Here is a 27,504-nt window from a genome sequence, read left to right as displayed (position 1 = left end):
CAGCAGCAGGGATGTGGGATCTCTTGGAAAAGGCTTCAGGGTCTCTGAGCTCTGGCAGTGGTACCCTCACTCCAGCTGCTCCATCGCTACTGCTCCATGGTCCTACTTGCAGTCACACCCACCCCCGCCCCACCATCCACCCACACCCGGGTGCCTCCACCCTGCTCATGCTGCTGCTTTATGAACCATTCCCTTCTCCTCTCTCCACAGCACCCTCAACAACAACAACATTAGCCGCATCCTGGTCACCAGCTTCAACCACATGCCGAAGATTCGAACTCTGTGAGTAAAAGCCCCTGACTCTTCCCCACCTGCAGCCCAAGTGCAGCCCCCTGAGCTGTGGGGGCTGGGCATAGGTTCCTGTAGCCAATGGCTGCCTTCCTCCGCTACTACCTGAGGGCTATGAGGGTGAATGAGGGTGGAAGGGGGAAAGGCTCACAGTCCCTCCGGAACCCCTATTCCATAGCCGCTCGACTCATTTCTTTTCACCCCAGGACATGGGAATTCTTTGTGTTTGCCATCTTGATGGGAACGTTTAATACTGTTAGTTCATTACAGAACATAAAGAACTGGGACCTACTGACTCGCCACTTCCCTGGCCAATTCATGTACCGCTAGCAGTTCTGCCACATTGCCAGTGCTGTCCACTGTTTGCCCAGTGCAACCAATGGCCAAAAGGGAGTGTTAGTCCCTCCTTGCGGCCATTCTCGCAACTTCCCTCCTGCACACTTGCTGGATGACACTCATGTGGAATGCTGCACCCTGGTTCTTTACCTTTAATATGCTGGGAGAGTGGGAGCAGTGCGTATACTCCAAAAGATTCTCCCTCATCACAGCCCCTACTGAGAGCAGAGCTGTTGCCTTCATTGCCTAGGAAATGCTCTCAGCCAGGACCCCTTTTGTAAGTTTTTCTGCACTGGGCTCTGTAGATCTTTTCACAGATTCATTCTGGATTCTCTCCTTGTGTTGGTGGAGCCTCGATGGTGCTTTCCTCACAGCACAGATAGAGAGAGTGCTAGCATCCAGAAGCTTCCAGCCAAAGGCATTGAAGGCCAAGGCAAAGGCTTGGAATCCCTTTTGGGCCCTTTTTAAGCCTGGGATCTCTGTTCTCTCTGCTATAAATAAGGATGGGGGTGAGGATCAGATGAGATTCAGTATAAGTGCCTAGCATGTAGCAAACAATCAATAACATTGATTGTTTTATAATTATTATCATACTAATTATCCAGAAGTATGGACCAAATACCAAGCCACTGGCTTATCTATGGGTTTGAGCAACATGGAATCCACAAAGATTTGAATTTCCTTAGCGCAGTGGTTCTCACACTGGGGCCTCCACACTGTGAGCATCAGCATGACCGAGAAGGCATTTAAAAAAGCAAAATTGCCCTTGGAATCACCACCTCTGGGAGTGGGGCCAGACGTCTTTTTAAAATGTGACCTCCAGGAGATTTTGATAAAGTCTGGGGCCCCTGCAATTGGTGGAAAGTCACCTCATCTCAAAAGAGAATGGACCAGAAAGCAGTGCAGTTAAGCAATGGATGCTGCAGCCAAAGAATGCAGAACTGGGTGTCAGGCAGACCCAAGTTTACTTGTAAAATCTGTCACTCGCTCTGGGCAGGTTTCTTTATCTCTCTGTCTTCCAGAGCCCTGAGTTCAGAAATGTTTATCTCCATGCTGTCCTGGAATCAAATGTGGCGTGCTGGGTCATACCGCATACTCATTAAATACCAGTTTTTCTCAAGAAGAAATGAAGCAGCTGCCATCAGTGTTCCTTCATCCTCCCTTTGATCCCTCACAGAATAGCATTCTTCAGCCAGAAATATCTCTCCATTTCCATCACTTTTTAGAGTAGTGGAGTTTTAAGGAAAAGCCACTGAGTCTTCAAAGAGTTCATCATGTCCCCAGAAAACCTCACATGAGTGGAACAATGAGGCCCAGCACTCCTGGCCAAGAAAACAAAAGTCACCTTAAGGACACCGCCCCCCCCCAAGTCTGCACCCCCAGGCTGCTCCTCTTTGATGTAGACTTTCCTTCTCGTATTTCCAGTTTAGAGCAGCAGTGAAGAAGATGAGCTGACCCACTGGGACAGGGGGACATGGCTGCGTCTGGATCTTGAGTGTTTTGTCAGAGTTTGGGGTGGAGGAAGTCTTTTCTTCCTTGTTTCTGTTGTCATTCTTCCCTGTGGTCCTAAATACTCATCTGATGGGTTCAGATCAATCAATCAATCTAATCTGTTCTCTTTGCTCCCTGTCTGCTGCCATTTTTTCTTTAGTTTAATTTCAGAGATAGCTCTGAATAGAACTCCCAGGAGATTTGAGCTGACTAATCCCCCTTCACTGTAATTAAAGTTGGGAGGGGGGAGACTAGTGGTGGAGAAAGGGAGGGGGGAAGAAGAGAGAGGAAGGAAGTCATAAATGGGATTTCTAAAGGAAAGCTTTTATATTGAATTCAGAAAGCCACATTTTATAGAAAATGAACACTGGCCCTTTCTAAAAGGATTTGCTGGAAATTTAATTTAGTATCTCTGGCTAAAAGGCACCTTTAACAAATTGGCATTTGTATTCATTCACCTTATAGTCTGCAAAGGTGGTTTGGCCAACATGTCTCTGTCAACAAAAGATTGCAAAACCACATTGAGGAGCCATCTACCCACCTTGATGCCTTGGTGTCTAAATAAGAAATGATAGCCTCCTGCGGACCAGGTCATGGATTGGGAGGAGACAAATCTGGGGCTAGTTGCCTTGAAATGAGAACTGTAGTAGGCATTTCTTCCATGATTTCCAGTGTTCCAGGCCTTATCCTAAGAATGTCCCATGAATCGTTACAACCTTGACAATGGCTCTAGGAAAGCAGCACCATCAACACCCCAACTTTACAGATGAATATGCTGAGACCCAAGTCAAAGTCAGAAAGGACAGAGCCACGCTCAGATCTGAGAGTTTGATGTCAGAGCCTGTGCATAGTCTTGGCAACAGAACAGAAACAGAAGAGACAGTTTCAGGGAATTGAGGGGAGGGGGGCAGGGGATTCCACAATCAAAGCCACTGGGGGCCACTCTCCCTGTGGCATGGCCATCAGACCCATCAGAATTAAATAACTCACTTCCGTGCTCACTAGAGGATTAGCAATACTGCAGTATCCAGGGTCACAGCTCACGACTGTTGTGATCATTTTTCTTTAAATATTACCATTTGGGAATGATACTGCTTCATTTGCTCTCCCAAACAGGGTGGAAGTGACAGTTTGGAAGAATCCCTAGCTTGACACCCTCCCCCCTTACCCCCCCTCCATACACACACACACACACAACCCCCCCACCCCCCCAGCATTTCTGGCCGGTAAAATTCCAATAGGGGATCTGGCCCCACCCACTGCTCTGGGCTTTTGACAAGAGATTTCATGTGGCTTCCAGTACAGTTTTGTTCATTATTCCCTCTTCTAGGGCTAGTTGCCTAGAAGTGAGAACTTCATTGTCCCACTTGAGGGGAGGAACCTGCACATACGAAGGCACAGGGACCATGTAAGCAAGAGCAAGGAGAGAAGTAGCTTGGAGCTAGCCAGTGGGGCCTGAGAAAGCCAATCTAATAGAATCTTCCAAAATGGAAACCTCTGACATTTTGATTATCCTAGAAATTAATCATCAGTAAGAATCTGACTTTACCTTAAGCCTCTTTTTTGTTTCCATTGATCTCTTATCCCTGATTGGAACTGACGGGAATTTGTTCTCATTGATCCACCAGGCAGGCTTCACGGTGAATCCCTGCTCCTCCAGCTCCCTTGTCTCAGGCCAAGGAGGGCCTCTGCCTTTCTCATTCAGCTCCTCTGATTCTCGGGCACACAAATGAAGCCCAGACCCTCAGCCTGTGTGTGTCTTTGCAGCTTGCCTCTGCTCCACCTTGTCACCAAGAACCTATCAACTGTTGCCATTTTCCTAGGCAACAGCTTCCTGGTGGAAGCTAACTGGCCATAGAAACCTCTCCCTCTCCTCCATACCCCTCATCTTTTCCCTCCTCCTTTCCCCCTCTCTCACTGATGGGTCAGGAAACAGATCCTAATCACTTACACTATAATTTCCCAGGCAGTCCCAGCAGGAACAAGGAATCCCCTTCTTTCCTTTATGCTCTTTCAATAACCAGCCTTGAGCCACCCCCAGGCACCACTCTACCCTTGGCACAAAGCAGTTATGTTGGTGGAGTGAACAGAGGATTGGCTTTCCCCCTTAGAGCTGAAGGCCTTCCTTCAATGTGGGGTTTTGCCTGCCCTACCCCTTCTGGTCTGTTGCATCTCTTTCTGGAATGCTAGATGAAGAGAGACTATTCTTGCTTCAGCAGTAATGAGCTGGGGAGTTGTGGGGGAGGGAGGATGTTTTGAGACTGGAACCTCAAAGAGGGCCTAGGGGCCCCTTACAGGCACTGTATTTGGGGTCTTGGAGGCAATGAGAATGTGTTCAGCCATAAAATGCGGCCTCTGAAATAACAAAAGCAACATTACAGCACCAAATTATCTTAAAGCAAAATCATAAAAATCTTTTCAAAATATCTTTCAGTACAAACATGACATGTGGTGGGATATGGGTTCATTCAGTCAGTCTTGTAGGAAGGAATCTGCTCCCACCCCTAGCCCCCATGACCCCACCCTGCCAAATGTTTGCACCCACAGATGGCAAGAAGACTCCACTGGCACGCAGCACACTCAGCTGTACTTGGCTGATGTCGAGTGATGTTGACCTTCCACTAAATGGAGTGTGGTCAAGAGCCCTTGAGCTCTCTCCATTTCAGGCATGGAGGTTGCCCGAACCATTGCTCTGGGCTGCCACTCAGTATTAGTTGGCTTGACACAGTACTTGAGAGTCCCAAGATACTACTGGCTGATTAGCATGTACAGGATTGAGCATTTGAAATGACAAGCTGATGTGCCTAAAACTCATCTATTTATAATGACTTAGGGTTGTAGGAGATGTAGAAATTTAACTCCCTGGTAGAGAAAGCCTGGGGAAGAAGCTTTAACAGCCCCTGGCATCTTTAGCTTACACCCCACCCCGAAGTCATGGAAAGGAAATTCAGCTGGTTGGGATTCCCTCACACACACACACACACACAGAAGTGAAACCTAAAGATCATTCTAGGAAATCTTATTTACAGCAGCCAGTGGAGGGAGAAAGTCAAAGAGTCCTGGAGCCAGTTTCAGAGACACCTTAATCAGAATAGCAAATACAGTGGGTAGAACTGAACTTGGGGAGGAAAGGAGGAGACCCTGGGGAGCTGGCAGTGCAGGGGTCTGCTTAGCTGGAAGGATGGAGAGACGGTACATCCTTCCCGGAGGCCCCTTCTCTGCTCACTCACACTGGATGATACACACAGAAGTGGTTTCAGACTCACTAGTGTTATAGGCAGTGGGGCCATTAAAAGAGAAGCCTAAGGAAGAAAGGAAGGGGAAATGGGGTGGAGGAGGAACAGCACCAGAAATGGGCCACGGTGCCACCACAGACTGGGCTATTGAGCTTGAGCAGCTGTTCTGAGCCCTGTGTGTAAAATTCACTCCAGCTACAGAATTGATATTTGAGGACAAGTCTCCCCTTCTGAAGTAGGCCTCGCATCAGGCAGCACATCTCCTCTCCTGGGTGCTGAGGCTTTCTTGAGCAAAGAAAAGGGTGGAATTATTATTAAGAAGTGGAGAATGTCAGGTCCTGGAGGCTTTCTTTGGATGTGGGCTGTATGTGAAGATAACTGTCATTTGTGGCTTAGCAATAGAAGGGCGGAGGCCCCTGTGGTCAATAGGATTTGCAGAGGGAAAGGCATCCCTAGGTGCTGGGAATGATGGTGCTGGGCAAGGGTGCAAGATACGGCCCGTTCCATGAAGCCTCCCTTCTTCATGCTGCCGCTTCCTTCCCCAGGCGCCTCCACTCCAACCACCTGTACTGCGACTGCCACCTGGCCTGGCTCTCAGACTGGCTGCGGCAGCGACGCACCGTCGGCCAGTTCACCCTGTGCATGGCTCCTGTGCACCTGCGAGGCTTCAATGTGGCAGATGTACAGAAGAAGGAGTACGTGTGTCCAGGTGAGACTGCCCGCTATCCACCCGCCTGTGGCGTGACTCCCCACCCTCGAGCTCGCCCTGACATCTCCCTGGTCTTGAGCATACATCCCAGCCAGGAATCTGGGGCAGAACCCCATAGCTTGCCCTCATGCATGGTAGTCATTCCACTCTGAGCACCCAAAGGTGCTCTTGTCACTGGGGAAAGAAAATGTGCAAAGAATTCATAGATCCCTTTCAGTTAAGCCTCTCAGTCTGTCCATGGTAAGAAAGCCCATACAGATTAGGTACATTGGCATTTGCTGAACATTTTTCTGGTCCTATTAGTTACTCACTGAAACTGGGAAGTAGGGTCATGGAGGATGTGGGGTCATCCTGCTCTGCCTCTTGCCAATGTGTAACATGGACAAGTGATCACCTAGCTGCAGAATGGAGATAATAATCGTAGATAATTCAGGGATGGTGGAAGGCTCCATTGAAACAAGGCATAGAAAGCACTTGGCATAATACTGCTCACTCCAGTAAGCACTAATAAGTGGAGTTTAATTATTATAGTTTAGTGACTCACCAAATGTGCTGAGCAAACACAAGAGTTTGATCTGTGGGTAACTGAAACACAATAAAAGCCCAGACTGTCTACATCATACAGAAAGCAGACCTGAGTCCAGACATAAGGAAAGGCCGTCTAGATCTTCAGGGATGGGAGGGGGCCCAGTGATGGCTAAGATTGTCCCAGAAAGATGTGGCTTTCCAGCGAGGTACTAAATTTGCTCGCTTGTTTGTTTTCACTTTGGCTGACAATCCTCTGCTTCCACCAACTCTCCCCTTTTCTGCTGGCAAAGAAGTAGCACGAATCCTAATTTCCTCAAAAGACAAAGTCATGGGTTGAGTAGTTTCCCAAAGAGGCATTGCTGATGTCCCAGCAACCCAGTCCTGGCATGGGGCCCTGTATCCCCTAATGGCTGATCTGTGGGAAAATGGGGAGGCTCCAGTGTTCAGGCATGGAAGAGCAGTAGGTCACTGAGTGCTAGTGATGAGTGCCCTTCCTGCTTTTCTCCTCCGTTGCCATTTTCATTATCAGTTGTTTAATGAGGGCGCAAAAACTGCTGGGCCCTCCAGAGAGGGTTGCAAAGTGCAGATTGGCCCTCTTGCACCCTTAGGTAGAATGTTCCTTGAATTAATGTCATCTCCTTCTCTCCTGCTTCCTCCCGTCATGTTGCTACTCTGTCAAGTTATTAATTATCCAAAAACATTTTAACGTGTCTCAGAGCAGCACCTCAATAATTTCCTATAGACACCCACTTAGAAATCACTTCCCATCAAACACATACAATAAAACCGTTTATCACACAGGCACCAAACTCAGATATAGTGACTGTAATTACAGTAATTATTAGGCAAAGGGTACAATATCGGCATAAGTACCAGTGAAAGAAATAATTATAGAGTGCCGGAGTCATCTGTGAGCGAGTGAGAAAAACTCATTAGAGAGAATGTTAAAACACATCATTAGGGGTTGGGGCCGGGCTTAACGCTGCGCACGTCTCAGTCCCTTTACGGGACTTCCCGTTTCAGGAGTGGCAAGTCATGACTTAGCCAGCAGCCATCAGGGTCCCAGATCCAGGGGAGGAAGGCCAGCCCCAAAACTCCTGCAACTGCTAGTACCCCATATCTCCTTCCCTGGAAGTAGCTGGATCTAATGGGTGGGTTTAATTCTTAGCTACACAACAGCATCCCGTCACCTCCCCTTTTTATGGAGATTAACCCTTTGCTTGTGATGGTCACCGTAGCTTCTTAGTACAAAACTGGGTGTCTCTGAGGACAGGAGGAATTTTTCCACAGATGCCAGACATGACTATGTTATTAAGTTCTATCCACTCACCATGGATATGAATGTAGGTGAACAACATATCTGTGCATGAGGAATTCTTTAAATGCCTTCATCAGACTTTCATAGGTTAAAAAGTAGAATGCTGTGTGGCTTATTTTCTGAAATGTTCCAAGCAGGTTTACTGTCTGTGGGGTGCTGGTTAATTGAACATGCATGATAAATGAACCACCACCAGCACTGAGTGGATGCAGGAGGAGCCACCCTCCAAAAAGCACCACCTCTCTGATGACTGATAAAGCTAGTTAGAGAGCAAGACTTAGCCTGTGCACATGCAGGAAGTGAATAGCACATTTCCGATGCTGACCACCCCGTACACATCCCATACACAGAGATACCAGGCACGCACGTGCACACACACATACACACAGAGACATTTGGAGGTGCAGGCCCTGGCCCACGGCAAAGCCCAGGAGGCAGCTGAGTGAGACTGCTTTTTGTAAACCTGATTGTAGTTGTTTTAACCTCAAAACCATCAGTGTTTTCTTTTCAAGCAAGTCCTCACTCGCCCCCGCCCCCAACTCAGAAAGAGAACTTCATTCAAGAAGGGAGGGACAGGAACATCTCTTATAAATAGAGGTCATCTGCCCACACTAGGCATGCCATCTCTGTGGTTTCAGCTCCAGTGTCCCCGTGAAGGCAGCGTAGGAAGACCTCCCTGGGCCCCTAAATGGCATCAGAAAATTCAACAAACATGTGACTCCAGGGACAGGAAAGAGCTTTATCTCGCTCAGCCTGGGAGGGCCCTGCCCACCAAGTCTCTGATATCTCCCTTTGAATTAAATCCAGCTGTCTGGAGCCCAGCCTCATCACCCCAGAAGTCCCCAGCTCTGGGCTCCTTATCAGTCCAGCTACCCCAGAAATGTGCTGGCGGCATGCTCTAGCACTGCAGCCTCTCTCTTGTGGGGGGCTCATTAGAGGAATTCATTTTCTTCTTCTGGGGTGACACCTGGGAATTTTTCATGAAGGTAGAAGATTGTCTTCTTATTAACATTTTGTTTAATGTGTACAACTGGGCCACTTACTTTACCTTTGGCTACTGATGGAAGCATTTCACTGTTGACTTATTTCAAGCAGAAGACTCCAGAGCCAGGGACTCAGCTGTCTGAACCAGACTTTATCAAAATTCATGCTCACAATGCAGCTCAGGTTATTAGTAGCAAGTTTTTGGTGGTTCTGCTTTTCCCATCTTCACTGTAAGAGTTTATGTTAGGAGGTTAAACTCTAGAATTCATCTTCTATGTGCCAATTTTCTGATTCCTTCATCAGAGAACATCTCTACAAGTCACCATTTGTAATTCAAGGGGTTCATTAAGTATTTGACCTCTTGAGTCAAATGACCACTTTCCTCAGAACCCCTTTGAGTCTTTCCACACATATCACACCTCTACTTGAATGGGAGACAGCTTTTCATGAAGATGAACCTTGTCTTCGAGTAATAAGGGACCAGGTCTTATATTTTCAGGAGTCCCAGATGACAGTGCTTGATTATAATAACCTCTCAATCCACACTTCCTCATGTATTATTAAAAATGAAATAGGCATATCTCCCTGGAAACAAGAAACTTCCCCCTTGTCAAAAAAAAAAAAATGGGAGAACTAGTTACAAAATATACAGATAATTAAGGTAAGCCATGACAAGCCTCCCATCTCCTTAGGAGGTTTTAATTAAAACACCATAATTGCATATTGCAGGAATGAGATGATTAGGTTTATTTAGCCATTCCCAAAATTATCATGCCTCTGGTATTTAAATCACGTTCATTTATATTCTCATCATAATTGCTCGAGTCCCATTGTCATTGCAGTCTGTTGTTGGCTTTTAAAAGGCCAGAGGCCAACCAGAATGCTTAATTTAAATACTGGAATTAATTTATTTCCACGTGCTCACAAGACCATTGGATTTTTCAAGTCTGGGCACACCACTGGATGAAGTTGTCTGCAAGACAAGAGAAAGGAGTGCTGCTCAAAAGGCGGGCATGTCCAGCCGTGTCTTAGTCCTGCCTTTTCCTCCTCCTGTCTCCCAAGATTCTGAACTGCTGATGGTTTTCAATTTCACGGCAACAAAAAGAAGTTGAGGGCTGTCTTTTGGGCACAAGAGATGGCAAGAAGAGCGTGGGGCCCAAAGGCAGAACTTTGGTTTTCACTTGCTCTGTGGTCTCTTTTTCCTTAGCTTCCTCATCAGCATTAATGGGGATAATAATGACAGAACCTAAGTCACAGGGTTTTGAAGGATCAAGTGAGATAACCTATACAGAGCTCGTGGTGCGGGATCTGGCTGATAGGAAACATTCCAGCCACGTTAGCTCCTGTTATAGGAGCCGCGGACACAACTGTGTCCTTGCCCCAGTCCTCTTCTCTCCGGCTTCTGTTTGTTTCCTCACCATCTCTGCAGCCCTTCATATCTGAAGTCTGGTGATGTTTGGCCCACTCACCTGGGCAGACTCTTGAGGACCTTTGCTCTCAGTGTGGGGACCACCCCCAGGGGCCAGTCAGACGAATGAAGATATGTGGTGGCCGGGGTCAGAGCCAATCTCCTTGGTCATCACTGCACAGCTCACGAGGGAGTTGTGCAGCAGGTGATATGGGCTGAGAGGCGCCCCCTGCTAGCACATGGATGCCTCCCTGCCCCCTAGCTCTGTGAGTGCCACTGGGCTGGCAGCAGCACCCTGGTGATCCACAAAGAGCAAAGAAGGGCAGCTTCACTGTCCCCTGAGCTCTGCTCTGCCTCCCTCAAGCCCACACTCAGTAAGTCTCAGCAGACATGGTAAGACATTGCAGTTCCTTCTTCATTTGGCATAGAGATAGCTCTGGCTTCAGATTCACTCCAGAGTTGAAGCAGCAATTAAGGAAAGGCAAGATGGGCCCCCCGAGGAGAGATGGTTCTCCATCTCCTTGTTCTGGGTAAGGACATCCTTCCATCTCCAACTTTTGAGCACCACTAAAACTCCAGAGGCAGATGGTAAGGGCACTTATTTACAAAGGAAGAGCTGAAGAGCATTTCCGTGTGCACTTCCAAGTTTATGGTGGGACAACTTAGAGAACTAGTTCATCACCTCGCTCTGATCTCAGGAAGGGGAGTAGGTCAAGCCAGCAGACAGGCTTGCTCAAGAACAGTAGAGAACGTGAGAACATGTCCACAGCAGAAACATGTGTGTGAAGGCACATACCCAGCAGTCGTCTCCATCCAAGACAGGTAGATTCTTTCTGTTCTGGCGGAAAAATTCTGTTCCTATTCCCCTGTGCCTCCCAGCTTGGAGTCAGAGATTTGCTGGGTAAAAAAGGCAGGTGTTTCCTCACATTGTTCCGCCTTGGAAACCTGCTGCCCCCTCCACCCTCATCTCCATGTCCCACAACAAGAGTGGGCAGAAAAGGTTGGGAGTGATGATGGCTTGACTGAGCTCAGTGAAGCTCTTGGGACCTCAACCCGTGCAAGTGAGGTAGGCTCAGAGGCAGCCCCAGGGGACAAGGCAGATGACCATTGCCATAACTTGGCTGAGGGGTAGAAAGATGTGCGCTCAGGCATGCCTGCCCATCTCTCCACCACCACTGTTTCATCTCTCCACCACCGTTCCGTCTCCCCACTCTGGCTGACATACCCACCGGGCCCCTCCCAGAGAGATGGCTCATGGGTGCGGGTCCTCTCTGCCAGGCTTCTGGGCCCATGTCACTCGTGTCCTCACCCTCTCACCCAAGGTGTGTTTACTGAGTCCATGTTTTGTGGCAGACCCTGTTTTAGGCACCAGGGCTATAGAACAGTAAGACAGAGAAGGTCACCTCAGTCTATCCAGAAGCAGAAAGCAAAGGGAAGGACTCCTGCCATCACAGCCTCAGAGACCCAAAGGGAAATGGGCTCTGTCCAGCAGCATTGGTCAGAAGGGAAGGTTTCCAAGGAAAGCAAACCTATCTTTCAACCCCAATTTAAACCTGAAGTGTTTTCTATCAACATGGGAGCAACATTCTCACCACGCATGGGAGTACCTGGCTGGGAAGCCACCAGGCTGGAATGCTGACAGGGAGTGTAATTATGCTCTTTCTCACCGTGTAATTAAAGGTGTTGCTAGTGACCTGGTGAAGGAATCTTTTCAAAGGCTTTCTGGCCTTGACAACATGCCTTGAGATGTAGCACACACTACCAGCTGAATCGGAGCCACCCTAAGACAGACCCAGATTGGGGCCCCATGGCTGTGCTCGGGTCTGGTTTAAACAATTTACTTCAGCAGAGAAGTCAGAAGGAGCAGTTTTGACAAAACTCCATTTCAGAACTTCCTGTTGCCAATGTGACCTTTGGATATGGTGTCTGGAAGACATGTCCAAGGACTATTCTGACAGATGAGCTATTCCCCTGAAATGACCCCCTCCACCTGAGCAGACGGGAAACGTGAGACCTTACGCTCTAGCCCTCCATTGAGCCCCTGACATTTCCCAAAAAGGAAGGTGCCTGGGAGCATGGCAGTTGTCTTTGGCTTTGTTAGGCACACTTGCCCTTGACATGGAAGGTCATGTCTCTTTGGAGAGAGCCTTCTGCATGACAAAGCCTGGACAGGTAAGGCCCTATTGCTCACATCCTCCCTCGAGTATACACGGGTGGGTGACTAGATGAGAGCCCTTCACACTGTAGATGTTCTTTGTCACCTGCAAAGAGAGGAGGGAAAGCTGCTAGCAGGTGTCGTGCTCCTTCTGTTCCTGAAGAAAAGGAATAGCTGATCTTTAGACCCAGGAAGGACTTTGGAGTTAGCATTCCAGCTCCTCACTCACTGAGTTTGGCGGTTAAAAAAAAATTCAAAAGGGCTATTATGACTTGCCCAACGATCTGTAGGCAGTGACAAAGTCAGACCTGTCAATAACAGCAAACATTTCTAAGCTCTTTCTCTGTGCCACAGTTATTACTAAGTACTTCATGTGCATTAACTTTCTGTGCCTTCACAACAAACCCATGCTATGAAATAAGTATTGTTATCCTCCCCCCCCCCACATTTTACAGATCAGGAAGATTGAGGCCCAGGGACCTAAGTATGAAATGATAGAAACAAGATACAAATTGTGACTCTAGAGCACACCCACTTAGCCAGAATGTTCTCCCATTCTTGATCTGAGATTCTTACATGGGCTGAGACTCTTCCAGGCTGGTTCTCTGGGATTAGGTTTTTCTCAGAAATGTAAACACTGCCAGTTGAGAACAATGCCAGTATTGCCTCTCTATAAGAGAATGATCCACTTGGGTATTTTAGCCTAAGTTAGGTTGTACCTAGCATTTTCTGTCATCTCCACTAGATCCACTAGTGTCATAATGGAGACTTGGAAATCCTTGCACCAGAATATTTTCTCAATTCCAGCTAAGAGGATGTCTTTAAATTTTGAAAGTGTGTGAATGTGTGTGTAAAATGAGGCTGATGACTAAATTGGTGCTTCCTGGCAAGGTAAAGTTTCCAAATTAAGCCACAAGCATCAAGCCAGGCCTTTACAGCAGGACCTGCTCCAGGGGTGAGGGCTATTAATCCAGAGAGGACCTGCTACTTTCTCACTCAGTTTCTAGATCTGCTCAGTGCTCTTAGTCAGCCACCATAAATGGGTTCACCAGCTTCCCAGACTCAACTTCACAGACGTCATCTTTTTCTGCAGGCATTTTCCATGCTTCATATTTGACAACACAGCAGCTCCCAGCCAGAAGTACCCTGTCTGAGCAGCAAGTAGCTCCATGCCGTTAGTCTGAATTTGGTCTCAGTCATGGCTCTTTGCCCTTGAAAGGTCCTGGAAGGACATTAAAGTAGCCCCTCCTGTCTAGACCCAACAGGCACGACCTGGGGTCCCAGGAGAGGCTCTGAGTTGAGTTTACCTTTGGGAGCATGATGTCAACATTTGAAAGCATAGACAAGCTTGAGATTCTTTCTTCATATGAAGGCAAAAGTAATGATGTAAAAAGTTTGCAATGGCTTTAAAATGCTTGAATGTACTTCATGCTTCCTGTATTAGAGATTTGTACCTGTGAAAGAATGTTGCTAAGGCTCTTGTAGCTCTTTGAATCTTACGTTAGTTCGCTACTGTATATGAATCTTACGTTAGTTCGCTACTGTATATGTGTGTCTAATAATACATTTTACTTTCAAAATAAGCTCCTTGGATGCCATTTTTTGAGTTCTCACCACTTTAAAATCCACCTTGGGTCTCACCTCAAACAGTAAGAGCTAACTTTAAAAATATGTAGTAACTTATACTTGCCCTTTTTTTTTTCTATGAATTGAGTTTTATTGGCATATTCTCAGGGCATGAAAACTGTTTGAAAATGCCTTGGATGTCACTGCCCATGACTGTTCTGCCACTTTGACAACATCAGTGTCCCATAGGGGGAAACTCTGCCACCTTTTGTCCTCCTACTTGGTTTTGATACCTCAAGTGGCTTCCAGCCATGAAAGAGTAAAGGTTCAGCATCTGGTTCCCAATGAAAATCCAAAACTCCAGGTCAGCTTTCAGACTTTGAGCACCCTGAGAATGTGGTCCCGGTGCACTCCTGTGGCATATTTTCATGCATGATTGGAGCCACTCTCTTCTAAAGACCAGGATGACAACATGATAGGGCAGGTGGAGCAATCCAGAAACAGGTCAAGATCAGAATCTCTGCTCTTGGCTGAGTATCTAGCCAGTGGCAGCTATGCCCACCCCCTTTCCCCATGAGGGGAAAAGTCAGATGGTGGTAATACTTCAGGTAGCTTATGAGGAAAGCTGCCTCCCAGGGAAGCTGGCTTAGAGGCACAGAAGCCCAGGCAGCTCCTCACACTGACGTGAGCTGACCATGTGTTCTGGCCCCACAGGCCCCCACTCGGAGCCTCCAACCTGCAATGCCAACTCCATCTCCTGCCCTTCGGCCTGCACATGCAGTAATAACATCGTGGACTGTCGAGGGAAGGGTTTGACGGAGATCCCCGCCAACTTGCCAGAGGGCATCGTTGAAATGTAAGTGTCCCATCTGCCACCCTCATCCCTGGACATTTTGCCTATCTGTGTCAGCCAAGCCCCTAGTAGGCTGAAAGTATGTTGTGTTGTCAAAGCTAACAGTTGAGAAAGATCAGAAATCTCAGTGCTTCTCTCCTGGGATTTCCCAGGTGTGACAGCTCAGTGGTCATGAACATGGACCACTGAAGAGTTTACATTTGGCAAACTATAACCTGGGAGCCCAAAATGCCTTCTTTATAAATAAAACTTGATTGGGACACACCCATGCTCATTTGTTTATATATTGCCCGTACTTCTCATAAGGCAATATTGAGTAGCTGCAGCAAAGAACTTATGGTCCACCAAGCCTCATATGTATTCCAGCTGACCTTTTATGTAAATTTGCCAATCTCTGCCTTGGCATTGCCTTATGATTCTATCCTGGCACTGCCATTTGCTAGCTGTATGATTTGGGGCAAAATAATTGCTTTCTTTCATCTTTATTTTTCTCATTTATAATTATGTGGTGATTGTAGTATTACTCATGGGTCATGGTGAAAACTAAATGAAATGCACATATAAAGCACTTAATTCAGTCCTTGATACATGGCTGAGTGTTCTATAGAACCGCAATGGTAAGAAGTATACAAATGATGAACTGTTTCCATAGCTACCATTATCTTAAAAAATACTGAGCTTTCATCATTTCAAATCAGTTTATTCTTTAAATGAGTTGTTTAAGTAAAGAGACAAAAATGGTATGTGTATGTGTCCATGTGGATACACAGATGTCCAAAATGCCAGTAAAATGTATCCCCATAGTTCAGTCTTGTTCCCTCCACCCTCATACACTAGAGCTGGCTGTTGTCTCATTTTGGGCTCAGTAAATATTGAGTCAACATTAACCTCAAGGCCACTCTTCAAATGATAATCATTTTCATTTTCTACCTTCACCTTTCGATGGCTGGGCATTGGTCGTGCTTAGAATGCAGCAACAAACAAAATAGGCAAAATATCTGCCTTTGTGGTACTTGTATACTATTGCTGGGGAAAGTGCAGTAACAAACTAAAATAAACACAGCAAAATAAATTAGATAAGATGTGAGGATATGGTAGATTCTATGGGGGGGGGAGGGGAATGAAGCAAGGAAGGACTGGAAGTAAATGAAAGTAAAAACAAGAGGGTATCTGGAGGAAGAATGTTGCAGGTAGCAGAAACAACATGTGCAAAGGCCCTGAGGTGGGAATATGCCAGGTATAACAAAAGGCTGGACTGAAATTCACCCCCATATGACCTTCCATCTTCACTCAGTTCTCCAGGTTCCTCTCAGCAAAGACCAGCAATTCCCTTCATGTTGTTCTGTAACTCTCCTTCACTCTTGGCCTCTCTCTGTGAAGTTCTCTTCAACCTCACTCCTGCCTGCTCATTCTTTTGCTTCCCTTCTTCCATATATCATTCCCCTGACCAGATCTCAAAAATAGTCTCATGACAGAAGGCAGTTTCCTGCTCACTTTGGAGCAGGGTCCTTCCCCCAAGCCCCTGATTCCGGAGCTGAGCGCTTACCCACCTGCCTCACCTTCTCCATGTCTCTGTACCTCACAGGCACACAGCTCAGGGTCTGGGAAAAAGAATCTGCAACTCTCCACATTAAAGGTGGGATCCATGCAAGACACGCCCTACCCAGACTCTGGTCACATACCTGGCTTTTTTTTTTTCCAAAATAGTAACGTGTTCATTACTTGTTTTCTGCAACACTATCCTTTCTACTTCTTTGACCTTTCCTTGTTCCACTCGCCCTCTTAACCTCAGATGCCTCACTTCATGCATCAGTATCAGCTAGTTTTTAATCTGTATTTTTGCACTATTGACTTGACCACCAAATAAATGTTCAATATTTATGGTCATCCTGACTTGCTTAAATGCACATAATTCCTTCACATGTTCTCCATTTTGCTGCAAAAAAATAACATTTCATCTTTCTTGTGGCTGAATAGTTTTCTATTGTGTGGCTAGACCGCATATTCTTAACCCGGCCTCTGTCAGTGGCCACTTGGGCTGTTCCATGCCCTAGCCACTGCACATAATGCTGCACTAAACATTGCAGAGCAAAAAATTTGTTGAGTTGATGGTTTTGGGTTCTTTGAAGAGACAGATGCCCAAGAGCCCAACAATGGATTTTAAAGGCACCATTGGTAAACTAAAAGTATGATTCCCTAAAGCCTGCCTGATTGTTACTGAGGTTTTCCTGATAGGAGAAAAAGTAAGATAAACAACAATGTGATGTTTTTCTATTGAACAAAAATATCAGTAACAAAAATGTTGTTACTGTTATTCAGGATGGCCTGTATTTTACAAAATGTTGACACTGGAGGCAGAATATAGATACATACATACATATATATATATATGGTTATAGACACATCCAAACACTCATGTGAGATATATGTTTAATGACCTGTAATAGATAATTACATGAATGTGCATTTTGTGTAACACATACACAGTCTGCCTTAACTGGCCAATGAAAAAGTCTGTAACCATCTAGTCTATGAAATCCAAAGTCTAGATTTGGCCTTGGTTTTTCCACAAATAAGTAGCTGTGAACAACCAGCTATTTAAGAGTATAGACCTGTTGAGCCAGGGAGAGCCTTATTATGACTCCGGCCCTGCCTTTTAGCCAGTGCAAATATCTCTGCTAGACCTTGGTTCCTCAATGAAATGGCATCTTCTTAATGTTTCTGGTGGGAGCTAAGTGAGTGTGTTGTAGCCTCTTAGCATTGTACTGGCACATGGGGGCCTCATGAGGGGGGCTGTGTTTACCACCATTGCCACTTCTATTTCACAAGATAAGAAGGTTAAAAACCACATCCTAGGAGCTGGAGCTGCCTGAGGACATGAACCCCCTGCAGAGCTAGCTCAGATCTTTGGAAGTTATGATTGAGACAGTTGGTTCTAGAAAACCACTTGCTCGCATTGTGAATTGAACCTGGTGTCAGCTCATCTTCATGCAAATGTATGCAGACGTGGAAATATCCACGCTTATAGGACACCCACAACCTACCAGACAGATTGCCTGGGACTCCTCTGTGATGGAATGAAGCTGAGGCCTCAAGAGGATGTGGTTAGGAGGGCACTGGGAGAAGTGATGGAGAAGACTTTGAGCAGGAAACCTGTGTTTTCCCCAAGACAGAAGCCTGTGCTGGCCTGAGAGTCTTTTAAGCAGCTAGGTGCTTCCTCAGTGCTGAGAGAAAATGAGCAGATGGGGAGGTTAAAAGATGAGGAAAAAGGGAGCAGAGCATTGAAGCTGCAGGATGCATCCCGGGATGATTCCAGAGTGTCTGATATATCATCTATAGGACACCTGAATGTGACTTACTCTTTTTATCCTTCAGAATTTCCCTCTAGTGTCCATGACCACCTGTGTCATCCTGACTTACCCTTTCTCCTTAGATTTGCCTGACAGCGCATCGGGTCTCTCCCCCCTGCCCTCAACCTTTAGCCAATCATGGTTCCCTGAAACCTTGAGAGGCGTTCTGTATTCCCTGACATTTTGGGAGAGAGAAGGCCATCTCCATGCAAGGCAATCTGGCAGACTCTCGGATTCCGTTGGCTCAGAGGCCTGTGTGCTGGTCTCCTTGTGCAGCAGAGCTAGTTCCTCCAAAAATAGCTTTCTTCCAGAGAACCCACAGGGAGATGATTGACTGCAGATTTTCCATGAAACTGAGCCTTACCAGTAGCACTGTTCTTGGTGCTCCTGCTGTCTCTCTGAACAGGTTCCAGCCTCCAGTAGGGAGAAATTCAGGGAAGACTCAGAGGCCCACCATCTCTTCTGTTCTTTCACCTTTAGCCCACCTTCTTGGATCCTCAAAGCTTGAGAGGGACCATCTGTGCCTCCAGCCCCATCCTCCTTTCTGCCCGCCTTCTGTTTTGCTGTTTACCAGCAAGAAGCTCCTTCACTGGCTCCTGTGCTCTGCTGCTGCAGTGAATGGAGCTGATGGAGAAAGACTGTGGATGACTTCAGTGTCAGGTCATAAGTAAGCACCTAGGGAGAAGGTAGCCCCCACTCCACTTTACGTCCTCTCAACCCCTCTGTTTATCTGGGATAGAGAGGTGAACACTATTTTATCTGCTCAATGAAAGTAAGTATTTCCACTATTCTGTTTGCCATCAAATAAGCAGCCAACAGAACAAAACTGCTAAAGGACTCTTGAAATCACCAACATTAGTGGTTCTGGAAATATTCTGAGACACCAGGTTTCTGAGGGGCTGCCATGTGGAAGGAGGAGACAGGTGGCATAAAGGGGAAACTGATCAGGCAGCAGAACAATTCAGGTTAATTTTATTTTTTGCTATTTATTCGGGTTTCCTGAGTTTGAACCCAGATATGCCTCTCCCAGGTATATTTCTTACTCCAAACCCTTCTTTGCAAAATGAGTTTTTTGACATTAACTAGAGATTTCCCATGAAGATTAAGCAAAAATAATGCATAGAAAATTAGCAATTAAGTGGAATCCAAAGAGAAAAAACTTCAGCACCTGTATACCTATGCAGCAAGATGAAATGGTGAAGTCTCAGATTCCCATACTATTTCTCATGTATACTTTTTTTCCTAAGACGACTAAGAAAAAAATTTCTCTTTTGGTGGCATCTGGACAAATCTAATTTGAGGTCTGTGCCTCTGCTTCCTGCAGGTAATACCAGGTGTTCTGCAAAACAGGTTAGGAATGACTCATGTCACACAGGCCCTCATCCTTCATTTCTGCAGTCAACCAAACATATAAGCTCAGTAGGTGAGTCTAAGACTCATTGCCCTTCTGCAGCATCACTAGGAGAAAAGGCAAAGAAAGGGAGGGATAGAATGGGTCCGACCCAGAAGTCAGCCCAGAACATAACTTTGTAGGGAACTGGAAAGAGAGAAGCATCAAGAGCTGCCCCTCTGGACTCCTGAGTTTTCTGTTCTCTGATCAAATTACCCAGGGTGACTTTGGGAAAGAATAAATGTAGCTGGACTTCCTAACAAGAGTTCCAGGTCAAGTGTAGACTAACACACATGGGAAAGAGTAAAAACAATCACTCTCACAAGGGGTGGGGGGCTGGCTCCTGGAGTGGGGGACATGCAGTAGAGCCTAGATGTTTAGTGCCCAGACATCCGATTCTGACCAACCTTGGTTCAAGTCTAATCTCTGCTTAGATAAATTGGCCTCTTCGTCCTCAAAATGGGTGTATCAATATTACTACTCACTTTATAGTATTATTGAAAGAATAAAATAGCAAGTTGGTCTCTCACATGTGAAGAAATCTCAGTAAATAGGTGTTTGCCATGACCAACACTTGGCCACACTACCACCAACATGCCCACCCAGCTCCAGAACCTCTTTCAAGTCACCAGCGCCAGCTATACCCCACCCCCAGTCTCTCTGGTACTGTGTTGACTGTGGATTGCTAGAAAACATACTGCGTTCCATTGCATGTTTGCAGATGACAGTTAATTAAGGAAACACGGAGGAACCAGGGTAGATCAATGCAGAGAATAAATGGCTGAAGTCGCCACCAGATAGTCCCATTGTTTTTACTGGTACAGGAGGATGCTCAGATGTTTGACTTGTGTGTTTGTTTTGATGGAAGTTCTATTAAGTCAGTTTGCAGCCTGAAGAATGTTTGCAAGACAAAGAAAAATACATGTACCCGTTAAAAGAGACCTAAGCCAGCTGATGGCTTCAGACACATCTCTACATAAGACAGGTTTTGCTGATGCTTGTGATGCTTTTTGTCCTTCGCATTGGATTTTTTTCACTGCAGTATACACCTTTGCATGCTTGTTCCAGGCCATGGGTCTGGACTGTGCGTAAAACCTACCAGGGGGCGCATGTGTACACACACACACATTAGTCTCACTGCCTACAGAGAGGAATCACTTTCCTGAGGATGACCAATGACAGAGTGTATAAGGCTCAGCACCAATGGCATGCAATAAAACTCAGTGACTGGAGTTCAGGCTTTTGAATTGGATGAGTTGGGTCGGGCTGGAGTCCCAGCTGTAACTCTTCTTGACTTAGTGAATTTGGACAAAGGACTTAACATCCCTGAGTGGCCTCCATTTCCTCCTGTGTAAAGTGGGCTGGTAATAAATAGGATCTGCCTTTTAGAGGGATCAATATTGAGTGAGGCCAACTGTGTAAAACTCTTAGCACAATAACTACCTTAGGAGCACCTGTTACTGTAGTTGTTAGCCCTTCCTGTAATTGCTGTCCCTACTCTTGCCTTAACTTGAAGCACAGGAATTGCACTTTCATTGCACTTTGCTTTATCATGTTTCATCAGAATTGCTGTTTTTACAAATTGAAGGTTTGTGGCCACTCCACATCAAGCAAGTCCATCGATGTCATTTTTCTAACAGCACGTACTCTCTGCTTGTCTCCGTGTCCCATTTAATTAAGGTCTGTACATTGTTTTTAGGCATTATGCTGTTACACACTTAATAAGCTACAATGCGATGGAGACATAACCTTTGTATGCCAGGAGTTTTTGCTGCTTACTTGAGTGCAGTATGTTCTTGGTAGTGCTGTTCCGGAGCCAAACCCACCATTTCTCCAAGGCTTGCCTACACACTGAGTATTCACAGTGATCCCGCCAGACAAATTCTGATGCCCACTGGGACAGGTTAACCCCCATCAAATCATGGCCTCAGCTCTCTGAAAAGGGTTAGCTGTCCAGCCAGTACCCACAGGAACATAAGAAGTAAAGACAAAATCCACCCCCAGACTGTCCAAGACTAAGAGTCCAGGACGTGCAGCAGTGGCTCAATAGGCTCAGACTGGAATTCTTTGTTCTTTGTTCAGAAACCACACCTTTGCACTCTCTTTGCACCTTCTCTATGTTCCTATCAATTTGCCATCTTCTCTCCACTCCGACAGCCCTTTTACTGAACTGACTTCTCCATGATATCTCAGAAGTGCTTTAATCCCTTCTGCCTCTCTTCGAGGCAGACTTTGAGAAAAACCACTTCAGTCTCTGGATCTCAGTTTTCTCATTTTCAAAAAAGGGCGAGGCAGCAGGTCCAATGGATAGAAGCAGAGAGCTTACTTTGTCCACTCAATAGATCTGTCACTTGGGACAGACTATTTGACCCCTCTAGGTTTTATTTTCCCCACCCATGAAATGAAACCAACACAGCTTACATCACAAGGACAAGGGTCACAAAAGATGGCAGGCATATGTGAACCAGACTCTGCTTGTTTGTTACGTTACTATAAAATATGTTTCTTTGATGGATTGTCTGAGTTGGTCTCCATCACCAGATTATTCAGTTTTGAGAAACACTATCACATGGGCTCATGTACCCATCGCTCCCTCTTGTACCCATCACTAAAGTGAAAGTTAATTGATCATGAACTTCGGAGACAGTAGCTCACCTCAGGGTTGGCACTGACCTGAGGTGCCCTGGCTCGTGGCTTTCACCTGGCAGCTGTGGGTGCTATTGCCCAGACTGAGGGGGTTGCCATCTTTACAGACCATGGTTCACAGAGATGTCATCTTGCTGTCCTCCCTTGCCACAGCGGCAGGTGAGTCACAGGATTCCTGGAGAGCTTTGCCACCTGACTGGCAGCCCCAGGGCCCGAAGAAGCGGCTGCCTTAGCTGAGAAGTCCCCGCTGAACTCTGCTCAGCTAGAAACAAGAATGTCCTGGAACTTCAGCCACAGCAGCTTGCCCAGCGTCTGCTGCCGCCCTGGGTGGCAGTATCTAATCCAGTGTATGAGGCCCAGTGATTCACCATGAGCCAGCCTGCCCCTGCTCAGTGAGCCTGTGTCCACATGCAGCACAGAACACTCTCCCCGCCCCATCCACCCGGCCACAAAGACTCGGTTAACAGACCGTGGCGGGCTCATTTGTAGACTGTATTCATCCAGCAGCCCAGAAAGATCCGTCCCGATACTCCCGCTCTTCTCTCCCCTGCCTGTTCTCTTTCTCCCCCCAGCCCTCCCTTTCTTTGGCCTGAAGAGTGATTTGTCTGTGTTATGGGTCCGCCTGACAAACCATCCCACATTAGCAGCTGAGATGTTGTTTGAAATGGGAAAATTGCTGGCAAACTGCTCCATTAGCAGTCCCAGTAACAAATACTCTGTTCCCCCAATGAAGATGAGATCGCGAGGCACAAATTAATACGACTGTCTCCCTCACTCTGCAGCAGGAATTACTCTTCAAGATGAATGGGTTCATCCCAGCCAGAAATGTGTATCCGCTAGCTAGATGTAGCCTCCTGTCTGCTCCGCGGCTCCCCCTCCCCTCTCTCCTGGAGCACACCTATTCTTGTGTCTTCGCAGCAGAGGGTTTGGGGAGTATCCATGCCAAATAAGGAGGTGATGAAAAGATCCGGACCTTGGAGGAAAGGGAGATGGATGAGGATGAGAGGCTGAGTCCTCTGCCGCGCCTGGGGCCTCATCCATCACTTCTAATAGAGGCCCCGCCTCCCACTCAGGCCTATTTCCCACCACACCTGGTCTTGGGGATGGAAAGTCATTTGGGAGATGAAAGAATAAAGAATGAAGTGTGTTTGCTCCCTCCCCACAGTCCCTTCTCTGCCAGGAGTCTGCCCTGGGCTTGCAGTTTCTCTTGTTCTTGCCAGAGTAATAGGAAACAGCATTTCAGAAAAGTCCCTAAGTTGGTAAAGCCCAGGGGATGGTCCGGTCGGGGTCCTGGGGTCTCCAGGATGTCAAGGAGACACTCTGATGAATGTCAGACTGGGAGGTAAAGGCATGAGGGCTCTTTCCCCACATATCAGAAAAGTCCATGGAAAAGCCCAGAAATAGGGGAGCCATTGTCATTTCTGCCCACATTGCATCCCATGGGCAGTGTGGAGAAATTTTTTATGGTGACACGGTTCTGTGACAGCTAGGCTCTGCTAGGCATGTCCCATCTCTTTTTACTCTTTTTTTCTTTGTTTTTAATGTATTCCCAGCTTCATTGATTTACATCAGTTGACAAAATTGACAAATAAAAATGTGTATGCTTAAAATATACAGTTGTTTTTGCTATACATAGACATTGTGAAGTGATTACTACAGTCAAATTAACATCTGTCACCTCACATAGTTATTACCATTTTGGGGGGATCTGATGAGAGTATGTAGATGGATACTCAGCAAATGTCAAGTATCTGATATGCAATAAACAATATAATATGATACTAAGATCATGTTATATGTTAGATCTCTCCTTTTACTTTTCCTTCCCTTTATCCCTTTGGCTTTTTCAGCTCACCATTTGGTTACTTCCTAAAGCGTTTTTTCTGAAAAAAAAAACTACAAAGGCAGCTTATAAAAAGCAAGCACCAAAAATCCTCATGGAGAAATCATCTTTTCTGGCTCTCTCCAGGGGAGCGTTAGACTCTGGAGTGGTTGATCCATACCCGCCGAAAAGTGGACTCTCTGGCTTTTGCAGTGTTTGCTGTATCTTCAGCCAATAATGTGTGCTAGAGGAGACCCTATCCTCATGCACGACACTGCCAACCAATGTTTAATTGACTCTCCTCTGCTCTATTTCCCAGACGCCTGGAACAGAACTCCATCAAATCCATCCCTGCTGGAGCCTTCACCCAGTACAAGAAACTGAAACGAATGTGAGTTTCCCCTAAGGAGAAATGAGCCCAGATGATTTCAGATGGGGAGAGGGTGATTTCAGATGGGGTAATAGGCAGCTCCCTCACCCTCCCTTCCTCCTCCTCATTGAACTGGGAGTGGTCTCCTAAAATAGGGTGGTGAGGCGCAGAAGTGTTGCTTGTAGAAGGTGAGGTGTGGGGGATCAAGGAACCGCACAACTAAGGGCTTCCCTGATAGAGTGAGGTCCAGTGATCTGGGTGGGAGGAGATCTGAGTTGTCCTTAAAAACCCACACCACCATTTTTATTGTCCCTTGGTTTGGGGTTGTGGGCCTCAAACAGGGGCTTCAGCAGAGGTGTGACAGTGATCTCTGTTATTCTCCAACACGTTGCTTACATCGCCTACCCCATGCACACATTTTAACAAATACTTAGTGAAAGGTCATTGTGTGTAGGAACACGGATGCTCTGGGCTCTGTGGCTAGAGCTATGAAGTGAAATGTAATCTACTCTTATAAATTATAGTGAGAGAATATTGAGAAGTGTTAGAATAAGACCCAGGAAGCGAAGGGCATAAAGTGTGGATGGTCTTTTAGGTGTGTTTGCCTATGACAGTCTCTCCATGCAGGTGAATAGAGAGAGGGGGGAGTGAGTCAAGGAAGAGCATGGGAATACCCTAGAAGCTTAGACTGCAGGACACGGAGGGTGGGTGAGGTGAGGCAGTAGGAAGCATGTTGGAGAGCTAGGTGGGAACCAGGTAGGAAGAGTTCCATGGGCCCTTCAGACCATAGTAAGGACTTTGTCTTCTTTCTAAGTGAGATTAGGAGCCTTGGAAGATTCCTGCTCACAACATGTGATTTGCTCATGATCATCTCCAACACCCATTACCACAGCGACCAGTACCATCACCACCACTACATCTTAGCCACCAATATCCAGTGAGACCGACGCTGCTACAGCATTCCCCGGACACTGTGGGCAGTATCAGCACCCTCAGTCCTGTCACTGTGGCCACTTCCTCCCCACTCTGAGCACGGCTCTGTGAGTCTGGGCTGGACCCTCACAGAAGGCTGGTGGAGTTCAGAGGTGGCCCACCATTGCCCTACGTAGTACCTCCTATCATAGAGGTTAAGAATCTGGCCAGAGATTGCTATGCCTTTCCCAGGCTAAAAATTCATCCATTACAGCCCAATAACCAGCATGCTGTTGCATTCCACTCACTTACTCTGTCTGGCCCCCCACCGAGAAAAGAGAGAGAAAGCAGAGGTAGAGTTATCTGTGGATCCATCTTGATTCATTGACTTCCCTTGAGCAGGAGGGCCCCCATTAAAGAGGTTAAGTGTCTTCTGACTCCTTTTATGTTAAGAATAAACATCCCTGTGAAACAGTGGCATTGGTAGGCTTTGCCCTCCGATCTCAGGAAGCCAGCTTCCCATCTCCCTGGAAATCCAAACCAAACACAATTTTCTTCTGGTACAGTTCCAGAAGTGGAGCCCAGCAAAGCAAGCCAGCCCAGAGCTCGTCCTTCTTGCCTCCCCTTGGCAGCCTTCCTGCTGGAGGAGCTGTATAAATATGGGCCTTAATATTTAAAACCTTGGACCATTAATCTCCTGTTCTCCCTGCTTCCCCAGCTCACTCTCCATAGCCACCCCCCCCAATTCATTTTTAAAACCCAGCTTGATTATGCAGCCAGATAGTAATTTCAATGAAAAATGACAAGTCCAGTCCCTGCCCCAACCTATAGCTCTTGCATGATTTAAGTTACTGCCCTCATTTTTTTGTGAAGTCCAGGTAATTTAGAGCGTGGCTGTGTTTTACTGTCCTTTTTCCATCCTATTGGAGTTGCCGTGATCTGTACATTCAAAATTCATAAGACCTTAGTCACGACCTGGAAAATGCATTTAATTTTTGATCATTCCTGACGCTATTGATATTTATTATGATGCCCTTCCCCCCAAGGGGATGGTGATGGTGAAGAAAGTCCATTTTAAAATGTTGCCACTAACTTCAGAAACCCAGACTGAAGTATGATGACTTAGGAGAAGTAGGGTCCCTGCTTAAGAATGGATTTTAAGGCTCTCAACATGAATTCTTCCTGGGTGTCCATGACCAGTTTATCTCTAGTAAGAAGAAGTTCTCTATTATGATTGAACAACATCCTGCTGTTATTGCAAAGAAAACAAAAATTCTCCCTAAATGAATCACTTTGTCCCTATTTCTAGTGCCCAGGTTGGTATAAAACAGAAAACGCTGCTAAGTGAAAACAAGTTTGAAGGTAAAGAAGCAATTTGGAGGGGAGACGTTGAGAGCACCCCTTGATCTTACAACAGGCCAGTTAACTGACGGCATGACCCTCAGGGGCCCACCCTTTGTTGTCCGGCATATGAGAGTGTTAAACTCTTCGTGGACCTGCTCTCAGAGCAGTTTTCCTCCAGTTCCAGGGCTTCATACACTCTCAGGCTCGTCATCGTTGCTAAGCCCTATAAGCCCTTGAATATGCCATCTCTGTTTGAACAGCCTGCAAGGGCCATCTGCCTCTCAGTTGTCTGGTTAATAAGCCCCAGGGGACAGGGGTGGATCTGACATCAACCAGATTCTGAAACACTCTGACTTAGAGTGACCTGGGGACCATCTGCCTGGGGCTCCCTTGGAGATGTGTTGCATGACAGCTTCAACCCTAATTCTCCAAACAAAAGATCAGGCTCTCTGGGCATGTGTTCTAATAAACATCCCAGGAAGTATAAGACCCCCTAGTCAAGAGCCACTCGAGTGCCCAGACCTCCTCTGGGCACTCTGGTACTACCTGATGGCCTGGGAGAGGGCAAGCATGTCCAGGGGGAGGCAGGCAGCCTTTCCCGGCCTGTCTTCCTTCCCAGTGTCACTGCAGCCAGCGCAGTGAAATAGAAGGAGTTTGAGAGGCCAGCTCTGTGTTTAAATAGCTGTCCAGCCCCTCGTGACTCCAGGTCCCTCACCTCTCAAACCTGCTGTTTCCTTCTTGCAAAATTTAGAGTTAAGACCAGGTAACCACCAGGATCAGTTCCCAGCTTCTCCAATT

The 27,504-nt window shown here is 46.6% G+C and overlaps 1 protein-coding gene across 2 annotated transcripts in view; it reads left to right on the top strand.

Annotated features, from left to right (window-relative positions):
- SLIT3 (slit homolog 3 (Drosophila)) overlaps positions 1–27,504 on the top strand; it is a 580,975-nt gene that overhangs the window by 447,910 nt on the left and 105,561 nt on the right. For both annotated transcript variants that reach the window (XM_004679197.2, XM_004679196.2), the window contains exons 7-10: positions 211–282; positions 5,897–6,060; positions 14,734–14,875; positions 24,400–24,471. In XM_004679197.2, coding sequence (XP_004679254.1) covers positions 211–282; positions 5,897–6,060; positions 14,734–14,875; positions 24,400–24,471 — 450 coding nt within the window. The remainder of the gene's footprint in view (positions 1–210; positions 283–5,896; positions 6,061–14,733; positions 14,876–24,399; positions 24,472–27,504) is intronic.

Source organism: Condylura cristata, unplaced genomic scaffold (assembly GCF_000260355.1).
Source record: "Condylura cristata isolate star-nosed mole 26May11 unplaced genomic scaffold, ConCri1.0 scaffold00008, whole genome shotgun sequence".
NCBI lineage: Eukaryota > Metazoa > Chordata > Mammalia > Eulipotyphla > Talpidae > Condylura > Condylura cristata.
The sequence above is the reverse complement of the archived record's forward strand: the minus strand, read 5'-3'. Positions and strand labels throughout refer to the sequence as shown.